Source organism: Melanaphis sacchari, unplaced genomic scaffold, assembly GCF_002803265.2.
Source record: "Melanaphis sacchari strain LSU unplaced genomic scaffold, SCAv2.0 Contig11_pilon_pilon, whole genome shotgun sequence".
NCBI lineage: Eukaryota > Metazoa > Arthropoda > Insecta > Hemiptera > Aphididae > Melanaphis > Melanaphis sacchari.
In genome coordinates this window covers 526,039-539,240 of record NW_020270469.1, presented here as the reverse complement: position 1 = coordinate 539,240, position 13,202 = coordinate 526,039, and the positions used below count along the sequence as shown (strand labels likewise).

Genomic DNA, 13,202 nt, shown 5'->3' with positions numbered 1-13,202 from the left:
TGTACGTAGGTACTAATGTAACGTTATTTTAGTACCCGAGTAAGAAAAACTGTTTTCCTTGGAAGAAATTTAAGTTAAGAATTTGAAATAACTCTTTGTTCTCTTTGTATTGTAGCGCATTTGTGAAAAACAATGATATTATTCGTAAAGTTCTAGTCAGAAATATTGTCAATATTCTCGTTCTCTGCAGTTTTTAGCTTTTACGCAATATCATTAATTTTATTCTTACATGTGTTCGTTTTATCGTCACCTATAAATAACTGCGTACGAATCGTCTGCAGTGACGGTGTCTAATACGATATAATGATATACGCACGTGCCGTGGATGTGAAAGACCGAAAATCCTTTTAGGAGACATCGTTATTAAGCCGATGTAGGCACAAACGGGAAATTTTAATGTGCCACGGGACGACTTACGCACGTAGTAAATAATAACAGACGTTCAAAAACCGACGAAGCTCATCGGGAACACGTTTCGGCAGCGCCGTAAAGTACGGCTGAGTAAGTCTGTGCATATGACGTACGTGGTCTTTTTTACATGCTGTCAATCTATTATTTATTTATTTATTATATATTTCTCCTTTCACTCGCTTATTATAGGTTTTCTCGCCGTTTGTATTTTTGGTGCTGCGTTTTAACAGAGTAATAAATGCATTTAACTCAACAGTGAAAAAACAAAATTTTTTTTTACTGTGTTCGTTCATCTATTACATATTTATGAGTAATTGTTTTATCTAACAACACTTATTATTTCAAAATATATAAATGTTAAAAAAAAAAAATCATTGCATAGCTTCCAGTCAAGTAAAACAATATTTTTTTAATGATTTTTGTCGTTATATGTATATATTTTTAACTTTTTCGAATGACAACATACATTTTTGATTTTATGTTCTAAAGCAAAATATTTGTCGATACACAAGTTTTTAGATGTATTAAAATCGAAATCCTGACAAGTAGTTCATGAGTTATGAGTTATGAGTTTTTAAAGTTTTGGTAAGCGAAGTAGTAGACCAAAATTTTTCGGATTATCCACATACTTCTCCTAAACTTTAAATACTTACAACTCATAAACTACTTGTCCTAATTTAAAATTGTATGTATCAAAATGTTCTGAAAAATATTTTACTTCAAAATATGAAATTAAATATTTTGGTTGTCATACACGAAAGTAAATAGCTTAAAAATTATAACTAAAGAAAATATTAATGTTTGAAAACTTTGTTTTATTTTGACTAAAAACAATAAAAGTATTTAACAAAATATGATAAGATATGAATCGTCCTGTGCATATATACAAATCAACTTGAAACGATAAAATGTTAGATATGCAATATAATAATATTATGAAAGACGAAGATCAACAATAAAAAATTATTAATTAATAATAATTAAAATAAATTATCCAAATAAATAATTTTAAAACAACTTAAAGGTTAAAAATGTTATCTGCTATCGGGATTAATTGTTTACCATCAAACTTATTTAAAAAAAAATAAATATTAAATTGAAATACTGTGTAAATAATTACAAATTTTAATCATGTATTAAACTACAACGTCTTGCTTATATCACATACATTTTGATTACCTATAATCCATCCAGTGGTTAAAATACAATATTTTAAAAAACTTGTCTAAACGTCTGTTTCAGGAATCGGAGTAGGCATGACCAGGGATTGTTCTACGCTGATGGTGGCGCAATATTTTAAGCGAAAACGCGAGTTCGTCGAGATATTCATCGTGTCCGGCAGCGGGATGGGCATAGCTGTCATGTCAAGCTTCATCAAAGGAGCCATAAGGTATGTGATAATTTTTGTGGTATGATATTAGTACCTGCCACATTCCAATAACGATAGTGTATACACGAATTTGACAGAGGCATACAAGACCGCTAATTTATAAATAATGGGCACTGGGAGACATAAATAATTGCCATACGTGGTGACCATTATTTAGCAATTTTTTATATAAAAATACATAAAAGACAAGTTTGTTAATTAAATGTTGTTAGTAGATTTTTTTTTTATAAAACTATTGTTATTTATTTTTAACGTAATGATAATATGGAGTTTGATTATGATATAATGCTGATCAGAAAATAAATTTTAAGAAAATGTATGGACATTTTTCCATGATGAAACTGTATATTTTTTAGAAATTAATTTTAAATCGTAAAATGTCTACTGTAAAACATTCAATATTTGTTTTAAGCTATTAAAATATATTACGATTTTATGTGTTTTAAACATTTATGATCATAATAGTTATATAACATATCACAGTACTACAAACATCATCGAAGTTTATATCTATAATTAATGATACATAATTCATAGAAAAATCTTACTAAATGCAATAAAACTTAGCAGAAGTATATCATCATTCCTACTAAATATGAAAGAATAGCAAATACTACATTTGTTAAAAATTTAAATTTCATTCGCTACAAAAAAGTTTTAATAATACATTAACGACAAAAAAATCGTTGACGTTCAATCATAGAAATATTTTTTTTTTTACTTTTATTAAGATTATTTATACATTTAAAAAAAATATATCCCAGAAGTTAAGTGTAAAAGATGTACAATCATTAATTTTAATATCATTAAATATACATTTCTAACTCATCAAAGCTTAACGATGAGAGTAAGTTCTCTACTCAACTATCATAGAATTATAAGAATTTGTTCAAACTCAAAACCTTTTAGTTTGATATTTTCGTTGAATATGATGTATTAATAATATTCCTATACGAAGATAACAGCAAACAATATTATTTAAGAAGTGCTGATACGGGAGTTTGGTGTTTTATTTACACTTGAAAACCGTGATAAATCACGAAAAACGATTCTGAGCGGAGCCAAGCCAAAAATGGTCAAGATTTATGTAAAACCACACTAGCTTATAAGTTATTTTACTGTTATTTTGCGATTTTCCATGATCTCCTCTCCATATTTTTACACGCTATTCAAATAAAAAAAAAAAAATCATGTAAGCATATATCATTGTAAAATCAATAACTCAGCTTTCAATGTTAAAAGTGCCTGTTTAAACTGCACTGGATATTCGCCTTTTTTCTAATATGTTTTTATTCAGCTTGGTTTGTAAAATGTTTATAAAATTATTTGTTTTACTGTATAGCAAAAATGATTACATTAGAAAACTTAACTGATCAAATGTTGATTTACACAAAAATATTATCATTAATGTTCCAAAACTTTGTAAATGATTTTTTTATATAAAAATCTTATATATTTATAATCAATTTATATTCAATTCCTTTATGTAGTTGTTAATTTTCCAATATGAAGTGTCACGTAAAAAACCTCTCTGAAAAACATAACTACTAATTACATAAAATAAGCGTTTAAGTTATATTTAAGTATAAATTAAAAACTGATAAAACTAATGATGTCCTATGTTTTTTTTTATATTTTTAATTCAAACAATACAACTATATTAAACATAATAAAAAATTACCATTGTTTATAATTTTATTAATTAGAAATAATATGTCAGAATGTTAAAGAAAATAATTTATAAAAATCGCAAGTCATGTAACATTGTATGAATAAAATCGGTGTAGGAAAATTAAACGATAATAAATTATGATTAATGTAGATTTATTATTTATTCAAAATTACGAAATTTGAACAATATTGAGAATTCTTTATTTATAATTTTTATAATAATATTATAATATCAGTGTAATCCTTATGCATACTTGTAAATTTTTACTAAAATTATAAATTTTAACAAAAATATTAAATTTTACTATATATAATTTTATATTCAGTACGCAGGATTGTAACTCATTTCGAAAGCGTTTGAGTTTTCCGTCTATTTTTTTAAAAGAAGGTAAAAAAAAAAATTATAAATAGATATTTTATCTAAAAATAGTTGTAAAATTCATATGATGAAAATATTAAAACAAGGAAAATCAGCAACAGAACTATCGAAAATTAAAGTTGAAAAATTAAAATCCATTTTTTCTTTGTAAGAATTTTTCCCGGCATTAACCGTATTATTATATGAATACTATAGCGACATAATATAACGTATTTTGCATTTTTGTGATTATCCATTCCGTAATATTATAATAATCGCAGTGTATATGATTGTATTACAGCGCTATCGGTTGGCGACTTGGACTCCAGCTAGTCACTGCCACGGTGTTTACTACGTTCTTGTTGGGCACTTGCTACAGATCAGCTTCGCTGTATCACCCACAGAGACGGGCTATCTTGCACCTGAAGAATCAAAAACGGAAAATTAAGGACAAAAACCGACACGATGACCGGCCGCCGTTTCTTGATTTCACCACGCTCCGCAGCAAGACCGTTCGAATCCTACTCGTGTCCACCGGTATTAGTGCGTTTGGAATTAACACTCCGATATTCTACTTGGTTAGTTTCGTAGTTGGATTATCATATTATTGGTTAATTATTACCATACATGTGTATTCAATGAAAATTTTGTTAAGTAAACCGTATACTCAGATATTAGTTCGGGGTTTATAATATTTATAAAAACATATTATGTGCATAATCATGACCATTATATTACAAACATCAAAATCCTTAAAATGCATACGCAAAGATATTAAAAATTAAATTTTGTGTTTGAATTATCAGTAGGTATCTAATTTAAAACTTATTAGTAAACTATACTCATCTTTTTATTATATCTTATATGTAATCGCTATAACTTCTGAATGTGGTTTGTAAAATAGCCACTGTTAGAAACCTTGTATATGGTTAGATATCGTGGTATACCATATCATTGTATATATGTATAACTGACGTTATCGCCTTTACGTGGCTAGTAAATTGTACGTAATAAGACAACTGTGGTAGCATTATGCTACAAGAGAAAAGAAGATATCAATATATTTCCGGAGTTGTTAAACTTTTATCAAACACAATAAATGTGATCGGAATAAAATTTAAGTTCTCAACGTTACGCTTTTCGATTGTCATTATATTTCATATTAGTTACATTTTGGAGTTTTATTTTTGGAACTAATACACATACCACACTATGGCACTACTTACAAAACATTAAATAACGACAAATCAACTGTGACGGTAGTTATCAATTTCATGTATGCATTCTGTAAAGCTATACGGTAGTCGAGTTTCTCTTATGTATTTTGTCTCTTCACTTGTTTATTCAAGTATTATGTATTTTTTTCACATGACACGCATGTGATCAAAACGTCCAAACTGAATACATAACATTCTAGTCATTGTCGCATTTAATTTTGTCTCGTAGCAAAATCTATAGGTACCACAATTGTATAAGCATAAGTGCATTTTCATTAATTTTTTAGCACTTTTTTATGCTAATGATGATTATTAATTCAATGAAATATTAAAAAAATCACATATTATTCAATTACACTTACATGATATAAATATGATACTGTAACAAATTTAATAATTATTAAAGATCGGTTTTGAAATAGTACTGTAAAACATGTGTTCAATTACGAACAAAAAATAACGTTGAAAATTAAAATAGATAAACGTAAAAACTTGATTGTATGTCATAATTATATTAAACGTAGTATTAAATGTTATAGCCGTGAGCGTAGTGATATTTAGTTAAAATAGGGTATAAAATATGTAAAATAAAGGGTATAGACGGTGATAAAATTGACGAAATGTTCAATTAAGTAAAATTTAAATAAAGTAACGAATTCCAAACCACGAGAAGGTACTATTTGACATGTCAAATTATATAAAATAATATACTAAAGTAGTTCAAAAGACTGTCAAGTACTATAAAATGAACTGAAATAAATTACAGCAGTGAGACGTACGCTTTAAAATAATAGAAGATTTATGTTTAGGCGCAATTAAGTGATAAAAACAAGATAAAAGTAAAGTTTTTCATCGTGTCACCGCCGTACAACTGTACTCGATTTATGCGCACTCGTTCGTCAGTTCAATATAAAAAAAAGGATTAATCGTGCAGTTGTTTTATGGGCTTTTATAACGCTAAAGCTATTTGTTCGGTTTACGACTGTGGATTTTGAACGCATAAAATAATTTTTGATTGCGTAATACCCGGAGTGCAATGAGTTCATCTACACACACATTACATTATTATATATGATATATAAATGTGAAAATGTATACAAGTTACAGTCAATATCGTTAAAATAATTTACTGCTGCCTCTCTTTCCTGCTGTAACCTATAACATTGATGGGATAGGAAAGGACATTTATTAATACTATCTCAGAGGTGTACCATTGATTGCAGATACGATGACGATGAATACGAGATTGACTTAACATCAATTTTATTATTTTGAGAAAATATTAAACGAGACCAATGAATTCCTGCGGTGAAAAACATTAACCAGAGACCACATAGAGTACTATACTGTAATGAGTGTGTATTTGTGTGTACAGTAGTAGTATATAATATTATGCCCTAGTTGTAGTAGTGGAGCAATATAAACGACCGAAGCATAGTAGTAAAGCACTCGACCGAGTGTGGAGTCGTGTGCATATCCTAGTATAATATACATGTATATAAAGAATAAACATGATATAAATCTCGTAAAGTATTTTGCGATCGTTTCGGTTTTAATGGACTCCGGAAAATATATTATTATGTATAGTCGTATGTGTCCCGTCGTTTAATACGTTTCTACGTTACTAGTACTTTTAATCATACGATATATAGTTCATAATATTAAGTACTATTATTACTGCGCCTGTATGGTAGTAGCATGTCTGCAGCATCCCCTCCTCGACCAAAACACAAGGACTGATAGTTTCTCGGATCAACCTTCCATAAACTTGGCGTGCATACATAAAAAATATATTGCGTAAATAATAAGTGTGTATGTGTTTGTGCAGGTCAGTTATAATATTCTTAATTTAGTGTTGGTTTAAAATAATTTCTATTTCATTTCATCGGTCTTAAAAACAACACGTCTTCAGCTGACGAAATACGACTATTGTTGGAACACTGACCCAAACATAAACCTTTTACCAAAAATGAATGATTGGAAACTATTAATTTCGATCGATTTTTCAGGCTCACCAAGCTGAAGAAGACGGACTTGGAGATTCAGCACTGACGCTGCAAGTGCACATGGGACTTGCGTGGACGGTGGGTTGCGTGGCGTTCGGGTTGATCGTCGTTCGGAACTCAGTGGAGTGTCGAATCGCCAGACAGTACTTGTGTCAGGCGTCTGTATTCATGTGTGGCGTGTCTATACTGGCGTTAACTACGGTCCGTGGGGACCGACAGGGGTATGTCATGTTCGCCTGGGTGTATGGAATGTTCTGCGGTGGGTACCATTACTCACTCAAGATGTACACGTACGAGCGAGTCAGGGCACGGAACTTTGCCCGAACCTGGGGTTTCGTCCAGTGCTCGCAGGCCATTCCTATTGCTCTTGGAGTACCTATTTCCGGTAAGTCATGTTTACATATTATTTTAATCCTTCATAAAATTATTATATTATACAACATAGATCAATATTAAACATGAATGAAATGAAAACAATCGAGAGTAGTGACGAGTGAGTAGTATTTTTGATTTCGATCTTTGAACACGATATAATTATAGAGATACCCCTATAGAGCAGAGGATTTATAATACGATTTAATAACGATTATGAATACGTCCCGGAATCTAAGGTCTAAGTGATTCTTAATTTTTATTCCGGTTTTGGAAATCGATAATAAAAGACGACGCATAAAAGTGCACATGTCCGTCAGAAGTAATATAAATCATAAAACTTTCACGTCGAACATTGTTGTTGTTGTTATTATTATTATTATTATTATACGAGCACAGCTGATGCCGTTTATTATAATATTTGACCGCGCGTCATAAAATTTAACGACTGGAGGAAGTCATGTATTTTGAAAAATAAAAAGGTATCTATTCGCGATCTAATGACGTAGTAAATACGTCCTATACGTATATACATAGATGCGTGTTATATATGATATAATATCATTGGGTTATTGGTATAATACTCGCGTAAATTTAGTTCTCGTACACCGTTCGTGGCATTACCCCGCATATTACTGCACTTGCTAGCATTTGTTATAATAATATATTCCGTACGGCATTTATATACGGCAAAATTCACATATATACGAGTTAAAATGTATATATATATATATATGTATATAAAATCACGTGTAATGTTAGCCATCGTAGTATCGCAATAACGCACCACAGCTGAGTTCGGGTTGAACGCATCGATTCGGGTACGCATTACACAAAACGTATAATTCCACGATAATATGGTAATTTTATTTCGAACATTTGGTGCGGATAAACTTATACATAATATATAACGTCTGCGTAAGTAGAATAAAATGGTGCTTCTAAGATAAAAGAAATTCACTCATCTACCTGTAGCTTGGACTGTGTGTCTTTGACTTTTATAGTTAATTTAGTAATTGGCAGAGATTCAAATCTTAAAATATCTAGTAATTTTAGTTTTTTTAAGTTTTAAAATGTGTGGTTATAAAAAATATTATATTTATACCATTTTATGGTTTATTTAAACATGAGCCTAAATTCATAAATCCTTTATGATTTCTAACCAATATCAAACAAGTCTTTTTTACTCTATATGTAGTTAGGTATATCATTTTAAACATTTTCATTTAACTATTTAAGTTAGAACTAATGTATAAATATCTAAAAGACTCACTCCATTTATCATATAAATCTACACTCTCAGTCATTTCAACGCTAAAATAAATCATACTGAAATCATTATCGACCCACATAATTAAATGATAATGTTAAATATTATTATTTGCAATTATTTGATCTGTTAATATAAAATTTGGCATATTTTGAAGAAATATGTTTGGTGTAACTTTAGTGTGAGTGTATTGAATGATTTAGTGAGATTTTTTTTTTTGCAATTAACATAGAATTAAACAAGATAATTATTTCTTGATAACTTGGCATAACATATGGTACATACAAATTTAATACCATCATGAACAATTAAATGTCTTCTAAGCAGTGGTGAATTTAGGGGGAGCAGAGATCCCCCCCCCATAAGCTGTGTTTTATTTAGGAAAAATACTCATTAAAAAAAATTCATTACAAATTTTAAGTTATTGGTGTAAGATTTTAATTCGGAGAGGGGGGATGATAACCTTTTTTTTTGATTTTTCGATTTTATAGTAAAATTTACACGTTTATAAGTTATTTTCAAAATTCACTCCTCCTCCCATTATCTAGGACTGGATCCCTCACTATTTCTAAGATTATAAGTTTAAACACAATCATTTCAGCACAACTAACACGATTAAATATTTTTAAGTGATTAAAAATCAAGATATTTCATTAAAAATCTTAAAAAAGATATACACAAAAAAAAAAAATTAAATGCTTTGATTATTCAATATTAGTAGATGTGTAGTTTGTGATCAAATAGACATTAAATGTTAAATATCATTTACCGATTAAATTTCACGCTCATATTCGATTTTTTTTTCAAAAATAAGTTGAATTCCAAACCAGTGTTCTACAAAACTTTTTAATTTTATTTAGAAAATTGTATTATGAGATACAAAAAAAGCATATTAGGTTACACTTTTTATTTAATAAAGAATAACCTCTTTTTTTATTTAGAAAATTGTATTAAGAGGTACAAAAAAAAGTATTAGGTTACACTTTTTATTTAAAAAAGAAAAACCTCGGAACGTATTACACAAGTCACGTAATTAATGAGACTATTATGGTGTGTAATTTTTATCCTGACGACCTTGTACCTATCTGCGATATTCACATAGATATTCCATAAACCCTTTTTTTGTTCCAATAACTCTTTTCAAAAATTGAACACTAAATCTGTGTAAACTCATACTGCTTACTTATCTCGTACAGTGATAATTGTACCCAGTATTACTCCGATATTAAAAAATAAGAATAATGAATACTTCCTATTTAAATTAGGTATTATTATAACAAAATAAATATGTAAATAAAAATAAAAATATATAATAATTGTTTTTAAAATAATGAATTAAAATTATTATAATCTTTACTCTGTCTATTAAATTAGTTCATATATACACATTTAATTTTCAGTTTACTTTTTGGTTATTGCCGGTATCGTCTTAATATCTAATATGAACTCGAACTATGTCATAACACTAGACAATTTTATTATTTAAACGCCCTCCAAAAAAATAAATTGATAAAATACGGCGATTAGTCAAACATAAATTAGGCGTTGGAGTATACATATAAGGCGACTATTGAAAAATTTCTTGAATGCGTGAAGGAACTAATATATTTGATGACTGATGAATTTGTATATTAAGTATAGGCCAAATGTAAACTCCTGAATCAATAATCTTTTTAAATTTTTATCTGAAAAAAAATAGAATGATATAATTTGAATTCACAATTTTTGGAGTTTAAAAGCTCAAAATATTAATAAATAAAATACTAACACTTTAAAAGAGCGTGTTTATACGGTGTATAATGATTCTTAAAGACTGTTATTATATCCATATTATATACTATATTGTAAGTTCATATCGGCATTTGCAGTACAAAATGTTAATAAATTAGCGATAGTAATTAGTATGGTATCGACTCAATACGGACAAACAAAAACCATTTAAAAATATGAATTTATACTTCTGCAAAAAATTAAATACATATATACACAGAGAAATTTTACGTTAAGAGTTTATCTCCAAAGTATTCCATAAAAATAAACGTAAAATTATTATGAGTTATGACTATTGTTTTATTGAATTTTTATATTATTCAAACAATTTTCTTTTTAACTTTTAAGTTAATACTTTTGTATAATATTATGTATTAATATATTGCAAGTTTGATATATTTTTTCAGTGGTACAAGCGGTATCCTTTTTTATCATCTTTTGTAGGAGTTAACACTATGTATATGTAGGAAATAACATTAAATTTGTAAAAGTTTACCATTCCCCATTATATTATATGCTGAAAAGGAAATATTAGGTAATCGCTTTTCTTTAGATAAGATAATATAGTAGTCTTCACCATTAATTTTTTGTTGTTGCATTTAAAAAAAATATATATTACATTTTATAGTTTAAAATCACATTGTTTTACATTATATACGCGGTTAAAAATAAAAATAAAAATTGGTACAAAAATTATAAATAATAAAATTATAAGATAGCACAAATTATATGAGATGCTATGCGGTGATGGTAAAAAAATGTATGATTTTGGCGTTACTGGAGTTATAGCGAGGAGGGGTGTGCTCGGATCATGGCGATAGATAAATTTCATTCACCTGTGAATGAATTGATTTCTTTTCTTCCAAACTCCCCCATTATTTTATTCTTTGGGTGTATTATTAACTTGTACCTGTGTTATAAGTAGTGCGTCTGTAGTGTTGTTTACGTTCAAAAATGAAAAAGAGTGAAACTAACAAAACCTAGTAATAACAGACTTTTTTCTGGTTAAAAGAAAACAAAACAATCAACTTCTGTGTTTTCATAATAAATTATTATTATTTAATCGTTTTTATCAAATTTCAGGTTACATCAACATTGGCTACGGTGCCAAGACGGGTTATTACTTCAGCTCAGCGTGCGTGTTACTCGGCAGCCTGACTATGTTCTTCATTGACCTACATCGGCGGAACGTGGCCCGACATAAGCACAACGAGTCAGGTACGAAAAAGCTGTGCGTGTCTGACTCATGTCCGCAGCGTCGGAGGCTGTCGTTCACTGTCGAACCCGAGGAAGTAGTGGTAATGGAACCACCCTTAAACATGCAGGGCGTCGGGCTCATCGGTAGTGGAAGCGGCGGCGGTAGTGGTTTGGGGTTGATGATGGGCGGAAGTGGCAGTGGCGGCAGTGGCGGTAGTGGTGGTGTGGTTGGTGGCGGTGGACCCAACGACAAGCCCGAGCTGACGTGTATCTCTGAAGAGGGCATCGCCGACATGGATCTGCCCGACAACTTACTCGACGACCTCGACTATATTGGCGATTGCATCACGTCGTGCAACAAGGTGGAAAACTACTTGATGCTGAGTGAGTTCGAGAACAATTTGATCGCCGAAATGCCGGTCATCATGGACCGGAAAGGCCGCAGGTGGTCTTTAGCCAAACAGGCGGAAGAAGAGACGCCCAGGGGCGGCAAGTGGCGGTTGGTTGCCGGACACAACAGCAGGATGATCACGGTTATCGATGAGGCGTCCGTGTAAAACGACCGCTCGTAATAATATTTTATATCCATATGTTATATTATTATTATTTTTTTATAATTATTGTTGAATATGTGTTCATTTTTTTTTTTTTTATTTTTATTTATTTGTTTTCTATTATATTCTTTTATTTAAATTAATAATTGCAAAATAACAACAGTATAAATTTCTGTCGTCGTCGGCATTACTAAGATGTTTGTGGTGATCTTTTTTGTAATCAAAAATAGAACATATTTTAAATGAATGTAAAACGAACGAAAAACAGTTAACGTTATCGGACTTTTTTGATTGTATATAATTATTTTTTTATTTATACATGGATAAAGTAGCGATTAGTTATCTAAACTACATATTTTTGTCCCTTAAATTCAATTTTTATAATTAATTGATATCGGATATCTATTAGGTATCTATACCATGATAATATTATAGAAATGCATTGACGTCATATTAACATATATACATTGTATTATTATTTCTAATAATTTGCTTGGTTTCGATTTTATCCTATTATAAAAGACGATATTATTATAAGTAATATCGTCAAATTATTTTATAAAATAATTTAATTACATAATAATGATATAGTACTATTATGTGTCATTTGCTGAATCTGTGATCTAACTAATTTATTACTGTTATTTGTAAAAAAATATTTTTGTTTATGATTAGTTACTTCAATACAATTTTTCATAACTTTAATGGTAATATTATATTGTACAATATACTTTATTTTACTACTTAATAAGAATAACACTACTAAAACTTGACACATAAACGTATTATATGAATTGTGAAAAAAACTACAAACGTCACATATACGCATTTTGTATTATTTTACATAAAACTTTAATAGTATGTAAATGTGATTTAGTAGATCATATATTATGATATTTGTTATTGTGCATTTTTACGTTATTCGTTCATTATTTATCATAATTTGTTTTTTCTACCACAGCTTAGTTCTCATATTATGCCTAATA

At 29.2% G+C, this 13,202-nt stretch overlaps 1 protein-coding gene across 4 annotated transcripts in view; it reads left to right on the top strand.

The window, feature by feature from the left end:
- LOC112604183 (monocarboxylate transporter 2) overlaps positions 1-12,303 on the top strand; it is a 310,370-nt gene extending 298,067 nt beyond the window's left edge. For all 4 annotated transcript variants that reach the window (XM_025353101.1, XM_025353097.1, XM_025353100.1 and 1 more), the window contains 4 exons: positions 1,654-1,801; positions 4,132-4,408; positions 7,057-7,438; positions 11,549-12,303. In XM_025353101.1, coding sequence (XP_025208886.1) covers positions 1,654-1,801; positions 4,132-4,408; positions 7,057-7,438; positions 11,549-12,219 — 1,478 coding nt within the window. In that variant the 3' untranslated portion in view covers positions 12,220-12,303. The remainder of the gene's footprint in view (positions 1-1,653; positions 1,802-4,131; positions 4,409-7,056; positions 7,439-11,548) is intronic.
- Positions 12,304-13,202: the final 899 nt, after the last annotated feature.